General features: G+C 32.3%; 1 protein-coding gene across 1 annotated transcript in view; it reads right to left on the bottom strand.

The window, feature by feature from the left end:
* LRP1B (LDL receptor related protein 1B) overlaps nucleotides 1-21,878 on the bottom strand; it is a 1,933,392-nt gene that overhangs the window by 262,837 nt on the left and 1,648,677 nt on the right. Inside the window, exons 54-59 of the mRNA XM_003267617.4 lie at nucleotides 19,678-19,818; nucleotides 18,400-18,587; nucleotides 11,959-12,142; nucleotides 9,021-9,106; nucleotides 3,921-4,043; nucleotides 1,643-1,824 (exon numbers count right to left, since the gene is read on the bottom strand). Coding sequence (XP_003267665.2) covers nucleotides 1,643-1,824; nucleotides 3,921-4,043; nucleotides 9,021-9,106; nucleotides 11,959-12,142; nucleotides 18,400-18,587; nucleotides 19,678-19,818 — 904 coding nt within the window. The remainder of the gene's footprint in view (nucleotides 1-1,642; nucleotides 1,825-3,920; nucleotides 4,044-9,020; nucleotides 9,107-11,958; nucleotides 12,143-18,399; nucleotides 18,588-19,677; nucleotides 19,819-21,878) is intronic.

Raw genomic sequence — 21,878 nt, 5'->3', positions numbered from 1 at the left:
CTGCAACTTCTGCCTCCTGGGCTCAAGCAATTCTCATGCCTCAGTCTCCAAAGTAGCTGGGATTACAGGTGTGCACCACCACGCCTGGCTAATTTTTGTATTTTTAGTAGAGATGGGGTTTCGCCATGTTGGCCAGGCTGGTCTCAAACTCCTGACCTCAAGTGATCCATCCACCTTGGCGCCCAAAGTGCTGGAATTACAAGCGTGAGCCACCACACCCAGCTATCAAAAATCAAAAATAAACTTTCTTATAAAATATCCAAGAAATTGAAATATTCACATAATTAAGAATGAATAGATGATAGCCAAATTTAGTACATCTGGCCATCATTTCTTAAAACATACATATAAAGAGACTTTCTAGTGTCTTTAATTTAATCTAGTTTAAATTAAAATAAAATTGAGACTCTTTGAACCTTCTGTTGCTATGGTAAATAAAATATTCAAAAAGATAAAATGATTACATAATTATATAGTGAAAAGTTAAAATGAGCACATTACCTTGAAAACAAAAATACGTGCACAGTACAAAGCTTCTCCTATTAGGTACTATTTGTACCTAAATTAATGTATACAATTAAGTTATAAATTATACTATGACATGATTACTTTGCCAATTATAAACATGAGGGACCAAAAAAATTAACAGAGATACATTAACGAGAAGCAAAATCTAATCATTGCATATGGTATGATAAAAGCTGTGGTTTGGTGAAATATGTGAATAAAATTAATTAATTTAAATTGCAGAAAATTTGGAGTACCAAAGTTATCCTAACACTTGCTACTGTGAATGTGTCCTATTTCAAAACATCAACCTTTCTTTAAATTTGTTATTTTACCAAGTATGTTGAGTAGGTTGAACTTCTCCAAAGATCATTTTGGAGCATGTAATCACTCTAAATTACAGTGCAAAAAGTTAAAAAGTTATGTACACTCTACTGACCAAAACAACATAATTGAAAGTGAATTATAATGGTCATAATCTATAGAACTTTAGCAAACATACACCAGACAGCTTTGACACCTTCAGATGTGTTCATCCCTCATCTGAAATCTCCAGCCTGCTGTCCTCGGTCCTTACTGTGACTTCTCTCCATTCTTGCAATGAAATGCAAATGAAACAGATCCATCACAAACTCTTACCAATAGTCCCATTCAGCTTTCCATCTTGAAGGCACATGATAACGCACCCTGTCATTTATTACCCATGGATACTGCTTATGTCTCCTGGTATAAAGTGGCGCAGGGATTACACTGTCTATATACGTGACTACCCCAACCACTGCAAAACATCATCTAAGAATTTGTTCTTAGGCCTGCCTTTCCTTCAAGATTTAAAGGCATTAAATCAGTGAAGTCTGTATGTTTTATTCATTTCTACCATGGATTTATCAACTAGTTGGAAAATAGCTGTGTTTAAAACTTTAAAAAACATAGTTTCTGTAAAACTCGATCATCTTAATTTTATTCCTTTCATTGTGATAATCACATTACTGGTTTTTTAAATTTCTAAGTGAGAATTTCTACACACTTACATGTTACATTGGATTTTCATGTTAATGACCTATAGAACTAGATTTACTACTATGAATGTAACCCACAGTCTTAATCTTTAAGATTTTTAACAGTTTTTACAAACCCAGCTCGAGGATCTAAAGACAAGTCTCGGGGAAACTTCAGCCGTTTGCTAACAAGCATAGTAGGGTACAAGCCATTGAGTTTGGATACTTCAATGATCCTTTTTTCTGTGTCAGACCAATAGAGGTTTTTTCCAATCCAATCGACAGCAAGTGCATTGGGGACCGCTGTGTTATGAACTACCTACAAAACAAGAATTTAAAAGGTTAACAGCATAAATCCCTAGAATAAGAAGTGAGCAATTGCTTCTTGATTTTTACAGAGATATGGAATTCCATTTAAACGTAAGGAATGGAACTTAGATAAAAAGAGAATAATTGACCACAATACAATTACTTACTTGTCTGTGAGAAATTACCTAATGTGTAATTAGGTCCCTAGAACTTACATACAGTTTTAAATAAAATGATTTTTAAGAAGTTGTTGGAGAGCTGCACATTTGTTGTTCACATTTTTGTTAAAGTTTATCTATTCATCCTCTTAAAATTTGGGACAAAATTCTCACACACATATACACACACACACAAAAAAAAAAACTTAGAGATATTATTTTTCTTTAACCAGTTTGGGAGAGATAGCAGTATCATTCCTCACTCTCTCTGCTGCTCTTGCCCTATTTAGATAACTACAAGGAAAGAAGAAAACACCAATGAGTATAGGCACTATTTTGAACCTAGCCAAAGGGAGGTAACGATGTACACATTCAGCTGCTGTTATCAATTTTAATCCATGAATATACCAAATACAATATGAAATATGGTCTTTGCATGTATAAATATAATATATATAAAATGCTCAACAATTTTTGATCTATATCACTGCCATTTCTGAATTCCCAGTACTTTCAGAAATATGTAAAAAAAAATTAAAACTTGAAACTATATAGAAGCCAATAAAGACATAAAGACAATAAAATGCCAGTAAAATTTTAAATTTATCTTTTTCCCTAATGCCATCAATAATAAAGATACAAATGAAAATGGCAGTATGCACATTTGTAACAATAAAAGATATCAATCTCCTATACTGAAATGCAAGACATCTGTTTTTCTTTTATCTACCACATTTCAAATTTGGAAAATTGGCACGGCTATTTAAATGAAAATCTGTGAATTAATACAGTTAAGGGAATAAAGATGTATTTTATCTTTACATAACCTTATGTAAATACATGACTTAAAGTAGTAATGGAATAGTAGTGGCAAGGCAGTAGAGAATATGCTTTCAAAAATAGTAAAGTATCTTCAAAAATATAAAGGTAATTAAAATTTTTAATGTATTGTAATAAAATATATAATCAAGTTTGAGTAATAAAACCTTCACAGTTTTTAAACTAATTGGAAAATAAATTAAAAAACAAAAAACTCATCTGTTTATTTGTTCTATCTAACCATTGTGCTGGCTCGAATTAATCTGTCTATCACCATTATATACTGATTTTTTATTATATAAACCATTATTAAATACAGCCACTTTAAATCACTTGAATCCAGCTTACTATTTGTTTCATCATTGTACATGCATACTTTAAGATCTCATTCATATTTTTGAAATGGATTGCTTTCACCAAAAATGAAATTATGTATGATATTATAGATGGCTACAAAAAAGTTAAAATAATTGATGGGTTTTATTCACTTGAATTTAAAACTTCTTTATAATATGTTTTAATGCATATATATATATATATAGTATTAGTAATTTGATTTTAAAACTCAGAATACATAAGATGGTACCAAGTTGCTCATATCTAGAATATGACATGGGTCATACACATGACAGAACTGTGACAGAAATGTGATCCTCTCCAATCAGGACGTTCATGATTTTACACAAATGCATTCAATTATTTACATCTGTAATGGTTCAATTTTAACAGTATCATAATTTCAATCCACACTCTAATGTTTAACTTTTTCAATTACAAAGTTTTAGACTCAACTTTCTCTTTTATTTAAATCAACAGAATTGAATTGCAGGCACTAATCCTTCTAGCTGAAAGCACCCATCCCATTTCCTAAGGTTGTGAATAAGGTTCCATATTTTATTTACTCAATTTGATGTTTATGTTATTGCAAGTAATAGTGTTATAATGAAACATAAGAATAAAAGGTCTCATATTTCATATTTAAAGTTTTAATCACACTATACAAATGTGAAATTGAAACCACCCTAATGCATTTTATGAGTAGTATCATGATCATAAAATAACATTTTCCATACAATTCAATCATACTGATAAAATATTCAACAATCCCATCATTGTAATATCTAGTTACCTTAATGTCACTTCCATTTAAACACATTCTATTTATGCGACTGCCATTGGGTCGGCTAGAATCAATCCAATAGATGAATTCTTCTCTGTAATCAAAGTCTATAGCAATAACATTGTTTAATCCCTGAAAATAAAAAAGACTATGTTGTCAAGGATAGTTCATAGAAATAATTATAAAATGTTTTAGGAGTTTACAGGAATCACTGTCTTCCTTTGAAACTAAATAGTTCTATTTATTATAATAAAGTATTTGCTACCAGTTCTCATTAAAAGTATCATATATTCACATTTTCCTCACATCATATGTTTTAAAAAATACCATATTAATTTGAAAATATTTTCCACATAGGCCACAACATTTCAAAATATTTACAATGGTTTTAAATAAATAGCCAGTAACGTGAAAATAAAAATAACTTCTTTTAAGGAGGTAAAGTTTACAATTTCCACTTTAGGTTAATATGAAACATAAACTTTATGTCATTATAGTCTGTTCCATGGAGGAGCCTGAAAAAAGCATATATCTAAATTGAAAAGGTTCAGCTGATTAAGATGAGCCCTGGACAGCCATCTGATGAGTCAGAAGAGAAGGTATAGAAATTTTACTTTCCCCCAAAGCTCTTGTCCCAACAATATAAAAGAGCCTTTCTTCCTGCTGCAGATGGCCCCTTGGCAATACAGTGTGATATTAGAATTTAAAAGTTACAACCTTGGGTGAGTATTTGACCAAGGAGGAACTGGGTAATCAACATGTTTTTATTCCACACGGTGGAAATGTGAGGAAATGCCTCCCTTCAGACTCATGGTTATGCATTTTTTAGCAGGTAGCAAAACAGAACACAAATTAAATTGATGGGTTTCTGGATGCTACAGCTTTTTGGTTTGGCAGTTCTCACATTTGATTCGATTTGAGGACTGTACATCCAGGATCTAGGAATCTTTTAGCTGCAGAATTATTTAAATGATTGCCTAGGAATTAGTTTAATTCTGACTTATTGTTAAAGATTATATATTTACTACCTTAAGGACTGAGTAATTTATTAATATATACATTCTATTGATTAGAAAATAATGTTACAGACATTTGGCAAAACCTCAAGGGATCTCTGCCATGTTTTTATATCTATGGAGAGCTTGCTTACATCAATATTCACCGTAAAGCTGATGCTATGTCTCAAATTGTTTTAGAGGGAAATGTATGAGTAGCTGTAGTCCTATGGGTCGAGACAAGCATCTTCAGAGAGGCAGGGGTTTTTTATTTGTTTTAGTTTGGTTGCGGGGAGGAGGGAGAAAGAGGAAAGTAAATCTCAGGTCTGAGCTTAGTTTCAACATCTACTCTCAAAATTCAGAATCTGGTGATAATAATAAAACTGACTTAGATTTAAATAGTTCTTTCTAAGAGTCAAGCCAAGGCTAATGATTACTCTTCAGATATTTTTTTCCAAGGGCATTCAAGACTAAGGGTTGTCCTATGTATAGCAGCAAATAAGAGAAGGTTCTGGCAAATACTGCTTATTTTCCCTTCTCACAGCAGGGCTAAATGTTAGTAATAATAGTGTTAAAATCATAGGTTCAAATTTTATGCTTTTATTTGGCTTAAAATGAGCAATCTCATTTTCTTGAAGTCCAGATTACAAAGACAACCTGTAATAACCTAACCCCACAAAATCTCGTGCCATAGGTTGTAAACAAGAGACACAAGGCAATAATATAGCTCAGTGCAAATTCCTTGCTAAGCCAAGATGAATAAATGCAAGTATCTTTCTTACTGACAACACTATAAATCATGAATAATGACTATAAGTGCTAAAGAAGGGTAACTGATATTCAGTCACAGATTCAAAAGATTCATTAAATACCCATTTACATCTTAAAAACTGGAGAACTCCTTAACTAAATGCACATAACCATATATATGTAGGAAGTTGCCTATGCAAAGTAAGTCAAAGTTCTAAAATATAAATTGAATGTGTTCCAGGCAAGTTTGTAGAGGGCTTAATAAATTCATTCCAGTAGTAGTTTACAATATCCCTTCTGTTCAACTGCTTTTCTCTCCAGAGCAATAATGTAAATAAGTTAGGATTCTGGATGACTTGGCAATTCAGGTGGCTAAATTAGAGAGCTTTACAAGGAAAAAATAGAGAGAAACATGTCTCTAACTTGAGCAAAGATTTACCCACAATCCCCGGTCATGGCAGAATTATCCTATTCCTTCTTTACAATAATCAATTTAGATAATAAAAATCCAATTCCAAATTTAGTAAGTCAACTATGATAAATTAAAGCTGCAAATGCAGAAAAATGGAAGCTCTAAATTCCAACATATCTATCCAGCCAAGCTGGTCATTTTTCTACAGCTTTACTCTTAATCCCAGTGCAATGGTCTCTTTGCAGAATCATATGCAAGAAACATTAAAACAGCCAGGGGCATGGTCAAAATAATGTCTAAAAACTAGTCATCCCAGTAGTTTCAGAGCTGAAAATTTGTTTCATCAGAATCCTATTTGCTTCTTTCATTTCTGTAGCTAAAGACTTGAACCCTTTGGTTCGAGATGATTAATTTAGGAAATTGTGTTTTGTTTCTCACACAATTTTACTGGAAGAAAGACACTGTTTAAATTGAATTGGATAACATATTGGAAAGGTACTTGATTAATTTTCATTCCCAAAATGTATGTCATTAAAGTACAGTTTCTAAATATAGTATATGAATTTAAGTTATAGCTGACCTTACTACAATTATGTTGTAGAATATAGAGGGCAAGAAAAAGTTACACCAGTTGTTATAATTTTATGCAATAAAACTTTATGAGATTGTTACTGACTACAACAAAGAGAATAAAATTTGTGATATTAGAATCAATCATTCTTCCTAATCAGCTGCACATAAAAGTTCCAAATAGTTAAGACAAGGATATTGTCTTTTCATTTATTTTGGCTGTGAGAAAATGTGCAGAGATAATTACTTCTATGTTCTATTTCATTCTGCATATGTGGACAGACTCTCTGGACAAAGATAATGGTTTCTACTGACTAGAACTCCTTTAAAATTTCTATAACGCTGTGATAAAACTGTGAGTAAAAATATGTTCCCTGAAAGAAATGACATATTCCCAGCAGCCCATAGGCAAAACTGGGCAGAAGGCTTGCCATGGGTTCTGTGGGTCTCTATTTCCTTACTCAATGGATACCATTATCAATTGCTTTCCAAAGACTCAGATCCTTCATGAACATCTTCATCATCCTCACTGTTTCTTCATTCCCATATGTACTGCACTAAGAAAGTATCTGAAACTCATCCCCACTTAGGTACTAATGACTGGCAACAGTCTAAAATGATACCACCAGGAGAAAAGAGCTATGTTAAAATGTTTTTTTTAAAAAAGAGCATTAAAGTAGTTCTGTTACGTGAAATAGACTTAAATGATGCATAGAGGAAAAAATCATTTTGTTCCATTAAGTACAATTTCTGACAACACATTATCCGTGAAAGACAACAAAAGGAATGCTGGTAGACATGTACTGAGCTACAAGGTAGGAAAATGAAGCAAGAAGCTATCACTGAAGCTCTATTATAGCTCTGTCACGAAGATAATGAATATTGTTCTATATTAGTTAAACTTATGGTTTGGCTGAGCTTAAAAATATTCTAAAGAGATAACTTTATTCCTTTAAACTGAGATAGTGGAGTCTAAATGGTCAGAATGTTATGTATATATGTGTATATACACACATACATATATATATATGTGCTAAAGAAGGGTAACTGATATTCAGTCTATATATATATATATTCAGTATATATATTCAGTCTATATATATATACAGTCTCTATATATATATATTCAGCATATATATATATATACACACACACACACAACCTAGTGAAAAAAATAGACATGTCCTTGTTCCAGAGACCATACTAGAAAATATGTGTCTGATGTACCCAACTTTGAATTTATAGAAAGGCTTAGAAGGGCTGTGAAGTCATATTCCAAGAAAGATAATTTTTAATATCTTATAATTTTGATGTAAGTTTAAAAGCACAGGAAAAAGTTTAAAAATACAGAAAAAAAATATTTTAAATCAAGTTAGATAAACTAGGAAACTATTTGGGCAGCAAAAAACTTTCCATCTTGAAGCAGTTATATATATGTTTTATCCGTAAGTATTTCTCTTATGTTATTTATGTCTTAAAGAAATAGTTGTTTATTCTTATATTTTGATTAAATTTTTGTTAGTTTTTTTTATAAACAACATAACAATATTTTATATTGTACTCAGTCTTGTAAGATTTAGAATTAAAGAAAGAAGCAGTATGATATGGTGGATGTTGGTGGCACACGCCATACTCAGAACAAGGGTGTAAACCTCATGGCTATGGAGGATAAGGCAAGTGTACATGTCTTAAGCATATGGAAAGTCTGAAAACACTGGTGAACTGGAGAGCAGGGCTCTCCATCAATGTGGCAGCTGCTACACAGCTTGGATTTTGACCAATCAGGAATGTGAGCGCTGCCCTACTACACTTTTTTGTTTTTTTTTCCTGAGTAGCCAGAAATCTGGATTTTCATCTGAAATGTTTATTTTTAACCTGTGACATAGAGGAAGACTAAAGAATCCAACTCTGTCAGGATGAGTCAATATCCTACTAGCTAGTGGATATTTAACACTTGAGACTAAATCCTGAAGAAAAATGAATGAAACTATTATAAAAAGCAGTGGAGGAATCTATCAATGAGTAACAAAATATTTTTAGGAAAGTAAATCTTCTTTATGTTGCCGAAAATACACCACAGGAATGGTGGTCTTCATTTATACTTAAAACTGGCATAAACATACTAGAAAAATGAGAAATAACCTTAATTTTGGCACACTTGTTCTAGACAGTGCTTTCACATATTTCTGTCACTATTACACAGTTTGAGGCAAAGATAAATCTGGAGCAGAACAGATACAAACTAAATATTTTCAAAGAAAATATTTCTCCTGACAACTAAAAATATGCTTCACAAATTCTAATTGCCAGGTAGTTCTACAGCTCTAACACATAGCTAGGACACATGTTAAATGTTACGGTGTCATCTTGGGAGTGTCATACCTGTTTCAAAAGTGTGTAGTTGGAGCCATCAGTGCTAATTTTCCTTATCTCATGATGATCGGCAAGAATTAAAAAAGGTTCTTCATCTAAACACCAACACAAATAACATATTAGACTTTAAGTATCTATGCTTTTCCCCTCTGCATAATTTCAGTTTAGTTAAGCAGCAATGTGATTTCAAATGTAGTGCTGATCTGGTAGATTCAGGGTTTAAAAAGGATCATACTGAGAAACCTAGCTGGCAGTAGAATGAAAAGGCAGCACACGCCCAGGCAGTACAGAAAATTTAGCAAATTCTAAGAGCATCCCTTACTTACTCTCATTATTCTTGACATTCAGATAATTTATTTGGAATTAGTAGAAAATATCTGCTGTTACAATCTGATTGTCTGCATGAATTGCAGAAAAAGGTAATCTTCACCTCTCTTAGAAACCTACAGTATAGCTAAAACATTCTTATGGTCAGAAAATTTTTTCTTGATAATCAAGTGGCTAATGCTCTCAGGATGACCTCAGTGAAGACCAAGAGTATCACTGCGTATATATATTCTTTTACCTGCCTGAGGACTTGTCTTAAATAATTTCTGAACTCCGGGTTCTAAAATCTTTGTTTATTAATTTTACCTTTCCTCATGAGTCTTTTTTTTTAATGCTTTAATAGTCTTTATTTCTTCCTTATCAGCTTGTCCAATGTCTTTTAGTATCTCATTTACTTTAGAATCTAGGAAAGACCGTGATAAAGATCTGACCATGCTCAATATACAGGAGACCCTCTAAACCACTGTTTGGTTTTCTCTTCAGAATTTATTTGGAAACAAAATGATTTCTTGAAGAAGAGAATTTCAGAAAGATTTTCTTTTATATTTATTTAAATATACATCTGAATAATTTAACATCAATTTGACCACATTCTCAGTGGTTATAATCCTAGATTCATTTGGTGAATAATTTGCCCAAGCATTTTAACATCTTTTTTTAAAGACACACGCATAAACTTATTTGCCAAATGAAAAAACGTGATGTTGATAGAAATTAGAAAAAAAAACACTTAAAAAAGTAATCACATAATTAAATGTGGATTTTTTATAAATTATTTAATGTTATAGAGTTATTGTCCTTTTTAAATTGTTTGAAATCATTATTTTTCTCCCTTTGTCTTTTAGTTTTGTAATTAATATGTAATACCAAAGGTATGACATCATGTTTCCATATACACTATGGCACTCATGTTAAATACCCCCTTCTATCATCCTTGATGGGATCCCAAGTTAGTCTTTCTCATCTTCTTTTTGAGACCAGACTGAGACTCAGAATACTTTTCAACACAGAATTGGCTCTCCAGTTGAAGGTGCCTTGCCACTGTGTCAATAGATTTCTCAATTATAAATATAAAATTAATCAGTCATGTTCCACTTCACTGCTTAGGCAATTCTGTTCTTTACAATTTAAATATATTTAATTTTTAAAAAATATCTGTATGCAAGATTTATGCTTTAACAAGCATAAATGCTTTAAGAACACATTTTTATATTTAAAATTTGTATGAGTTTCTAAGTATAATTGCTAATGAGAAACAACTATGGTGTGGATACATAATGTAACAAGACCCATATTTTAATCATTACTATTCATCTCCTCTACACAATCCTTTATGAATGTTTAAAGTAATGGAAACATTGGTCATTTGTAAGATTTAATCTCTTCTTTTTTGTCCCAGGTCACTAAACGCATTATGTAGCAAGCATTAAGATGGCCCAAAGCAAGTAGATTGGTAGATTAAACAATGGGCTCCAATCCTGGCAAACACGGTGAAACCCCGTCTCTACTGAAAATGCAAAAACAAAATTAGCCGGGTGTGGTGGCGGGCACCTGTAGTCTCAGCTACTCTGGAGGCTGAGGCGGGAGAATAGCGTCAACCCGGGAGGCAGAGCTTTCAGCGAGCCAAGATTGCACCACTGCACTCCAGCCTGGGTGACAGAGCGAGACTCCGTCTCAAAAAAAAAAAAAAAAATTGTCTCCAAATAATCCTCAAATTGATTCAGGGAAGGATAAGTGACAGTGGAATGAAAAATTGAAAGGAGTTAATTTTTTTTCTTCATAATGTATAAAGTTTTAACCCATTAAAAAACCCATATTTTAAAATTAATATCTCTGATAGCTATTTTATTAAAGTGGTTGAAAAAACAGCTAATGTTTTAAATGTTGCCACTGACGAACATCTATATAAGAAACTGGCAGTAATATTTGACTCATTATACTTAAAAACAAGGGGAATAGAGATGCCCTTAGTCACCATTTTTTTGCCCATTTAACAGTCATCATCATATTATTGCTTTGTATCATTTTAATGTCTGTGATTTCTCTCCTAAAGGATTAAAGTTATGGGCCATGCTTTATTAAATGTATAATTTACAGGATCAAATACACTCCTTGGAATAAAGAGAAGTTTAACAATATTTGCTGAATCACTGGAAGAATTCAAATAGTCCTATATAGCTGATTTATTATTACTATTGTTGCTTCTTCTTATTGTTAACTTGTTGTTCTCTCTAGCATATATGTATGTATGTATGTATGGTGGAGGGGAGAATGAAAAATATTATAATAATGTCACGATAGTCTCTTTAACAGTTTTAGCCAAAAACTTGCTCCCAAGAACATGTGATTCAGCAGGAAGCAGTGCTAGAGATAGTTCCTTTTTTTTGTGAGCACTCTCAAAATCTAGAAAACATTCAATAATTCACAAGGCCATAAGGCAATGTTATTATGAACAGAGCATGCAAAATCAGAGTGACAGATTCTCATATCAAGGGAAGTAGAGAAGAATTTTGATTTTTCAGAGACATCAAGGAGGAGTGAATTCAGTAAGAATGGCTATAAAATTCAGGATCCATATGTATAACTGAGGTTGGATCAGTGGGCAAGTTCAATTCGATACCTGAGAGTGATTTGCAGCCATTTGGGTTATCAGGTTGTATTTCATACCCATCTGTACAGAGGCACCTGTAAGTCCCATATGTATTGATGCATTGCTGGCTACAGGGAAAGTCTGAAGAGCATTCATCAATGTCTACACATGTTTTGCCATCATCCTTCAGTTGGAATCCAGGCCAGCATTTGCACTGGGAAAAGAAAAACGAGCATAATCATTGTCACTGTCTTTTACTATTGGGTATCTCTTTAGCATTAAGCAAGAAAAGCACTTGAAAATAGATAAAGGCAAGTCTTTCTGTCTCCCAGCATTTGACCTTTGATGGGAATTATGTATATTATGTAAAGTTAGTTAGAAAGCACTCTCCCAAATATCTTCATCTGATCTTTTGAAGTTGGCAAGATTGTAAAAGTTAATTGACGTTGCTAAGGCCATGTGGTTAGAGACTGGCAAAGAAAATAAAAAAAGAGTGAAACTTTCTACTTCTTTTCTTATTTTTCTATTGCATTACATTGTCTTTTTAGAATATTTTAGCAATTATAAGAATGAATCCTTACATGGAGTTTTGAAAATTTTTAACATTGTCACATATGTTATTTCATTTAAGCAGTATAGAAATCTATAATGTAGATATTATTAGGTTGGTACAAAAGTAATTGTGGCTTTTGCAATTACCTTTAATGGCAAAAATCACAATTACTTTTGTACCAATCTAATATTATCTTTAGTTAGTTGATGAGAAATCCAATAGCATGAAGATGGAGTTGTTCAGATAAGGCCAGAATGAGATCTTGTACACACTGAAATTTTTAATACATAGTAATCCTCAATTAATATTTATCGACTGTGTTTGATTCCATACCTAGATATGTAGGTGTCTGAATAAACAGTGATATGAATGTAGATGTGTTTTATCTCAATAACTAAAACAGTTTGTATCATAACTCTTTCCTTCAGCATCTCTATGATGTTCTATTTGTCCTTCTGATGACACATGGTATTAACTAACTGGTATGTCAACTCTTAGGCTACAAACATTATGCCACGTGTATTTTTTGCCTTCCTAAAAACCATGAGGTACTTTGATTGGTCATTGTCTTTTAGTTCTGTTCTAGTCCCTGCCAAGTGGCATGTGAGAATTATTATTACAGAAAATGAACCTATACTTGGCCAGATGATTACGATCACAGACTGATGAGTGGTCTTGGAATAAAGGAAACTGTAAGTATTCAGTAGGATGTGAGTTAAGAAGGATTTCTGAGATGTCAAAAGTAACTAGTATTCAAGAGCTCTCCATAGTAAATATTTCATAATCTGGATAAAATTTATTTATTTACTTATTTATTTATTTATTTATTTTCAGATAAAAGTGATGGCAGAGCTTTGAATTTATTGATAAATATATTAGAATGATATATGTCCATATTAATAAATAATCAGGAAACAATTTATGGTTAGAATTATTTTTGAGTACATGAAACATTTTCAATACTGGGGAGGAAAGCAACCAAGTAACATCAATTTCATCTGAAATTAATTAAAGGACAAATCATTATTTTTCCCAATTCTGTTTACAGGAAATGAAACCCTTTAAGCTCTTAGCACTTTCACGTTTAACAATTGACACCAACAATTTATCTAACAATGCTCAGAAATTATAATGGACTTTTAAAATCTCTATAACCCACTTAGCAATCCAGTGGGTTAAACTGAAGGCAAAAGCCACAGCTTGATTTCCCAAACTCCCTTCATTATATCTCACTGAGTGACAATATTACTTTCCTTGAGAAGATCCATCCTGCCACCAGGAGGAACTGGTACTTAACTGTGGCCAAAGAAAATGGCATACTTAATACCATTAACTGTATACATAAAAAAATGGTTAAAATGATGAATTTTATATCATATCTTTTTATTCAATTTTTTAAAAAGAAATATTAAAAAAAAAAGAAAATGAGAAATTTGACGGGGTAGTAATCCCAGATAGGCCTAAAAATTAAGCCAAGTGATTGTGTAGTCAGAAGCCAGAGTTCCAATTAGTAGATACAGAGCAGTGTTGAATCAAGAGTCACTTTAGGACAAATGAAAGGAAATTTTATAGAATGTGTTGAATTCCTCTAAAACAGTATTATTAAATGAAACAAAGTGCATCACTATTGTAATGGGGTTTCTGAAAATCACTTTGAATGCCTCATGTCAAGTTTATAGAAGTACTAGATGAAATAGATGGCTTGGATAAAAACACACAATGGAAAATTAATTTCCTGAAGGTAAAATTGATTAATGTTACTATAATATAAAACTGTATAAACAAAAGTTTAAGATTTACAGTAAATTTTTAAAAATTTTATTTTGGTTGAAATAACATTTATAAAAAGACAATGTATTTCTCAATCTGTTAATCTATTTTAATAAAAATATTTTTGGTCTCAAATAATAAAAAGACATCTGTAGGAAATTCTACTAGATTAACTTTCATAAATTGAATGAAAGAAAATAATAATCTTTTGCATTTTCAAAGATATTTTATAGAAAATAAGATTAGAATGTTCTCTTTCACTTAAAAAAGACAATTTTTATGAAAGTGAGAATTATATGTATTCAGCCTCATCTTAATTTTTCTCACCATTCCAAATTATTTAGAATTTTCTTGAGTTACATTAATTTTTATAAGAAAATATAGCTAGCAGAAAAAATAACTAAGCCTTTTCTATTTCTCTCAGGAAAATTCCTTTGCAGCTTTCCAGGTAACGTGACAAATATTGATCATTTTATTTCTACTGTATACATCATAACTTTTTTCCCTCCCAGAAGTACATTTATTTTTACATGGTAAATTATCCTTCCTATCCAAGTAAGATTTTTGCTTCAGTTAAATGTTATTACTCCCTTTTGAATAGTTAGATACATTGTATTTGTTTTACTGCAAACATGCAAATTGGCCACAGTACATAAGGTCTAAATTTTGCTTTTGTAAGCAATTTTCATTGTATTGCAGAATTTAGAGGATGATTTCTTGTCATGTTCTGCTTATATTACAAGGAGAAGTAGGCTGCTGGATAGTTTTCACCATTATCTGAAACAGAGAAATCTATCAGCTCACATATTTTTGCAACATGGTAGAAGCATCTAGTTGTACACAAAGCTTTTTACTCAGTTTCCTATCAACAAATTGTCATATATATGACATATATTTGTGTGCATAATATATACGTCTGTATGTATATGCATAAACATAAATATGAACACAATATGTAAAATATTTGGTATGAACCTTTGCTTAAATCTTTTATTTATGATTCTGGTCTCATCTTGAATGTTTGTACAAGTCATATTTCCATCAATAGATGTTTTATATTATTAACTAACTTTTACATGTTTACATACTTAAAAACATCATAGCAATTCCGTCTGATAACATAAGTACACACCTTGTGAAGGATTAAATACTTTTGTCTATTTTAACTAGAATTATCACTTCGTTCTACAGCTTCTTGAGAAGACAAAATGAAAACACTGGCATTTATAAAGTATTAATAAACAAGTATTTATATGTGAGGAATCTTTCAAGATACTTAAAATAAGTATGAATTAACATGTGTTTCTGTATAATATTGTCTTCTACCAAAAGCAGTTTCCAAATATGGTATGGCTGTATGCTAATACTTATATGCAGGCATTTAAAATGACATCAAACCTTATTTTTGATGTCATGTCACAAAGTATATAATTGATATTCTATATGTTTTATAATTTACTACCAAGTTTGTTATCATAGACATTAAATACACATGGAATAAGCACGAATAAATCTACTTTGAAATGTATGACATAGAACACACACACACACACACACACATACACACACACTCAGCCATGCATCAGTTAATGACAGGGATATGTTCTGAGAAATACTCTGTTAGGTGATCTGTCATTGTGTGAACATCATAGAGCGTACTTAAACAAACCTATATGGTATAGGCCATCATGCACCTAGGTTATATGGTAGAGCATATTGTTCCTAGGTTACAAACCTGTAGAGCACGTTACTATATTGAATGCTGTAGGCAATTGTAACACAATGCTAAGTATTTGTGTATCTAAACATCTCTCACCATATGTTTAGAAAAGGTATAATGATAGACTGGATTAAGAAAATGTGGCACATATACACCATGGAATACTATGTAGCCATAAAAATGATGAGTTCATATCCTTCATAGGGACATGGATGAAGCTGGAAACCATCATTCTCAGCAAACTATCGCAAGGACAAAAAACCGAACACTGCATGTTCTCATTCATAGGTGGGAACTGAACAATGAGAACACATGGACACAGGAAGGGGAACATCACACACCGGGGCCTGTTGTGGGGTGGGGGGAGGGCGGAGGGACAGCATTAGGAGATATACCTAATGTTAAATGAGAGTTAATGGGTGCAGCACATCAACATGGCACATGGATACATATGTAACAAACCTGCACATTGTGCACATGTACCCTAAAACTTAAAGTATAATAAAAAAGAAAAGGTACAGTAAAAATATGGTATTATAATTCTATAGGAACACCACTGTATAAGCAGCACATTGTTGACCAAAACATCATTATGTGGTACCTAACTGTATATATGATAGAGCTAAATAATTATTTATAATGCTATGACTTAAAATTTTAATTAGTTACCTGCAATAATTCTAAAACACATTCCCTGATATATTCAGGAAAGATTTCTATGTTAATTGTACACAAGTGATCAATAACATTTCTTTTCTGCTTCATTGGTTTTTAAAATATTTACTGCCAAAATTAATTATTTGATGCATGCTCATCTCATTAAAAGATGTACTGGCTCATTTGCTTTGTATCTTTCTGCGTGTAATATAGTTTGCGAATGAGTTCATGTTTTAAGTTTACAAGTTAAACCACTTCTTCTTAATACAATATTGGGTCTAAAACACTTTTTAAAATATATATTTCTTGGTGTTTCAGTTTTTTATCTCTAATTTTTGCAGGGAGGAGTTGATTATTGTGGTTCTTAGGTTACGTCTATATACAGTAAAATCCTAACCAACCTAGCCATGTAGCTAAGTTAATAATACCGGAAGTTCAGAACTTAAAAACTGCAAATTGGTTGTTTAGTTGAATTTACTGTTAGACAGAACTGGCTTGTCATAGCATGCTAAGGCTGGCAGGAACAATGGCCCCACATCTTTGCCATACACAAATTCTCTACCATCCTTTAAAGAAAGTCATTTAGCTACTGCAGAAACACTTTCATTGGTGATGTGTGAGGTGGTTCATTCCAATATGAAGTGTTCTAACATTAGAAACTTCTTCCTTGTATTGAACAGAATCTGCTTTCCAACTCTTAATTCCAATCTTTTAAGCAACTCAGATTAACTATGTTCCCTATTAGAGTATTTCATATACGGTATGTGAATACAGCTAGCAAATCGTCTTTGCTCTAGGCAAAACTTCTTCTGAAGATGTGCTCCAGACTCTAATGCTTCTGGGTATAGAAATTTGGATACACTCCAATTCATCATGGTTTCTCTTGATAAAATGCTGTGTCCATACACGTGCGCAGTACCCCCAGGCAGAACTCGGTAGAACAAAATCTAAACCCTGTAATAGTACTAATTTTCATTAGACTGCCTCTGTTGTTTATAGTAGTTATGTTCTATTGAAGATTCATACAGAGTTGTTGCTCCATTAAAAACACTAATTTTCAAAGGGATTGCTCTTAATGAGGTTTTCCCATACTTACAAAATCGATTTTAACCTAATATACAACGTTACATTTCAACATTGTGTTAGTTTTGTCCATCATTCCAACATACTGAAACAGAGTTGGTTTTAGAAGCTATTTCTGTCCATCGATTCTGTCAGCAAATCACCCTCTTCAGGGAAATGGTACTTACAAAAAACAACTAGGATATTACATATGGTTTATTTTAGTATATTCGCACTAAGTCCTAATAATTCACAGTTTATGGTTTTTTCCTTCTTGTCTGTATGAAAAATATTGTATTCTCCAGTGTTGTAGTAAATGATTAGCCCATTCCACTTCGAAGATGTACTGGAGAGAGAATAAGGGAAGAAATGGAAACTTAAGAGTTAAATATGTATTTACACAGCTATTAACATAGCAGTATTGTTACATTAATACAATACTAGACCACTAGTCTTCCATGGTTTATTTATTTCCTTTATGCTCTGAATGTGTTGAAAAATGCTTCAATTTTATTTTTGTCTTCTTAACTATATTCTCACAACTTTTATATCACACTGCTATTACGGTATCTTCATATAGACACTCTCCATTTAATTTGTTTTAATATTATGATGGCTTTAAACTTTTTCATCTATATTGCATTAAATAGGTTTCTTAACCTCAAATTCTAATGTATCATATGATTTGCTACTTTTGATGAGTACCTACCTTATAACTGACTGGAAGGTCTTGACAGTCTTGAGAACATCCACTGACTTTCTTACTCAAACATTCATTTATATGGCAGTTTCTCTCATCTGAACCATCGCCACAGTCATCCTTATTGTCGCAAAGACCTCCACTGGGAATGCACCTGCCATTTTTGCACATAAAAAATGAACTGTTGCATGACTGTTCTGGAAAAAAAATAAAACAAATGGAACATAAAGGGCATGCCATTGTTTTATACTACAGTTGTTGAAAACATTCACAAATATCATTAACTCATGTGTCAAAAATCATAATATAAGTATATGTAAAATGCTTTACATATTCAGTATAATATTTTATACATAAAGTTCAGAAAACCAAGGGCAAAATGTACTTTCATGTTTAACACTTATTGCAAATATAGCTTGATAATGAAAATTAATTATCAAAATAAACATCCATAGTAAAATTAATGAACTATTTCTGCCTCCTCTATTTTGTGAAGAATGAGTTCAAAAGCGTAATGATAGTTTGACAATTCCCTCAAGCCATAGGTCTCTGAGAAATTACATGTCACTAAAAACTAAGAATCTAGACTAGGTATATATTCCTAAATTCTTTTCTTCCTGGAAACATAACATTCACATTTTGAAGTCAGGGTATAAAACAGACATCAGTGGTGAATACTAGTTGTTCCAAACACAGCTATGGAAAATAGCCGGACGACTTGAACAATACTCATCATCATACAGGCTAAAAGAAAGCCCATTATCATGTAAAGTCCATGAGAAAAAAATTAATTGAGCATATTCTGTAATATATGATTATATATTTAGTATTTGGAATACAGAAGTGATAAACAGACCAAGTTTTTAATATATGTATACTCAAATGATATGCAATTTGTTTCATTTTGCCTAATTATGAATAATACAGACTACTTCTCAGTAAATTTTAACTTTTTTGCATTTGAATTTTCAAATAGGCCAATACAGTGAAATTATTCTCATATAAAATAATACATGAAGATATAATGAATTTTTGGCAGTGGGGAAGACAGGATGGTGAATTCAGCAGTACCGCTGCCTCAAATCTTTATATTTTTGGCACAGACTTAAATTTCCAAAACTAGCTTTCCACATAGTCAAACTACTAGTACCCGGCATGGTGTCACTAGAAACATCACATGCTTAATAATTTGCATTTTCTCTCTTGAATACTATACCAGACAAAAAATCACAATTTTTCGATTGAAAACACTTTAGAATAAACACGGTATTGTATATATTTCTGTACCTGCACTTTTACACTTTGGGTTTAAAGGTGCTTCATCAGAATGGTCAGGACAGTCAAAGTCTCCATCACACTGCCATTGAGTGTTTAGAAGACACCGCCCATCAGCACAACTAAATTCTTCTGGACCACACTGTCGGTATCCTAGAGACACAGAAAAAACTTTTGACTAATTCACATAACAAATACTAATTGAAACGTCATCTCCCCGATGTACAGTACACCTGATTAATGTGGATTACCCATGTCTCCTATGAGAAATGTTTCTCATTTCTTTCTGTAACAGTGGTTATAGTTGCAAGAGATATTTGTGGTTTGGAAGTAGGACTATGGTGTCCAAAAACTCAAGTTGGAAACAGACATTCTTATTATTTCAAGGTGAAGAAATAAGAAAGTGACCCTTGACTATACCATTTCTCTTCACCTATTATCTAGATCATACTATCTCTTAGAATGGAAAATGAAAATGAAAGCTATTAGAATTAGCTTGGTTAGGTATAGTACCAGAACATATGGATAAACTGATTCTAAGCTATAACGATAATTCTCAGAAGCTCTGATATCATGTTTATGTTTAGAAAGCAGCATTCAAAGTGTAAAAACATTGTTAAAATGAGAAAAATTTAAAAGTCAATTTTAGAGCAATAAGCACAAAAACTATTATAATTATCCTATATATTGAATCTTAGAGTCACTAAAAACTTCATTCAAATTATAGAAAAGACATCATTTGTGAAAAGTTCATATCTATGCCTATTTGTAAGTACAACTTATTTGATTTTCAGCATTGTTTTATAAGAATTTTTTCTAAGTTTGTCAACAATAAAAAACAGTTATTCCTAGTAGAACTTTCTGATAAATCTGAGTAAATGCTCTGTTTTAAGTGGGAGGGGGTAAGATTTTTATGGCTTAAGAAATAAACACAATTCCAACAGAAAATATACTCAATAATGAATATTTAATTTAAATTATTATCATATTGGAATGGTTAAACTAGATACTTCTAAAATAGCCTTAGCTACCCTAGTATTTCTTCCCTCTCTGTCCTCCTTCACTAGTTCCTTCTTCTCATTTAATAAATACCCTGAAGTCTTATCCAGTCTAATAACAATAAACATCTATGCACCTCTTATCAGCACATCTCTTGTCTCCTTATTGCCCAATCTGGCTTCCACTTACTTGCCTGCAGTTCATCTCTAATCAATCCACATTTCATTTCTGTGACCTCCATCTTCTGAAATTCCTCTTAGAGATAACAAACACCAAGTGCCAAGTGTCAAATTCTGGATCTCGGCCTCCTATTTACTTCACCTTTTAACAACATTTTATGTTTCTGACCACACTACCTTAGAAAGAGTTTCCTGACTTAATAATATTCACAGTCTACCTTCCTGGACTTCTTTCCAACTTTGATCTTGCTGTTCCTTTCTTTTCCTTCTGTATGAAATCCTCTCCTGTTCCATTCTAAAATATTGCCAGTAAAGCCCGAACTTCAATCTTCAGTCTTTATTTTCCTGCCAGCTTTAGGCTGATGGGCAGAAAATTAATATTACTTATCCTCGTTGTTCTTCTGATCTAGAATTAAATTATCACACACTCACTATATAGCTTTATGTGATTGTCTGATTAACACCTCATATTCAAAAGGTCCACAGTAAAGTCTTTATTACATCTCACATCTTATCGACAAAATTAACCCTTAACCTCTTGTACCCCAACACTCATTACCAGCAGCACCAATCACCAAGTCATCCAAGCTAGAAATTCCCTTTTATCCTCCGTGTCCTGCTGTAAATGAAGTCTGACACATTCTGTACCTTCTGCTCCCCCATTCCCAAGCTGGTTCAAAACCACGTCATTAATCATCAGAACTATCACAATAACCCCCTAACTAGTTTATTTCCCTCTATGGCTCCTTTGCTTCATGGCAGTATTTCTCCCACTCTGGTGAAAAAGTATGGTTCTAAAACAAAAATGTGACTGTAATATTTCATTCTCTTGTTTCAAAATGTACACTGGCCTCTGAGAGACAAAATAATTAAATATAAATTCTCTAACACTTTATTTCAGCCTTTTTCAAATCTAACTTCAACTTTTTAAACTTCCACTTACCTAACAGAAGACTACTTGCTATTCCTCGACCATATCAATTTACAGTCTTTGTAAACACATATAGAATTTACTGTTCCTGAAACTGCTCCAAG

The sequence above is a fragment of the Nomascus leucogenys genome, chromosome 20 (assembly GCF_006542625.1).
Source record: "Nomascus leucogenys isolate Asia chromosome 20, Asia_NLE_v1, whole genome shotgun sequence".
NCBI lineage: Eukaryota > Metazoa > Chordata > Mammalia > Primates > Hylobatidae > Nomascus > Nomascus leucogenys.
Note: the sequence above shows the minus strand (reverse complement) of the source record. Positions and strands in the feature narration are given on the sequence as shown.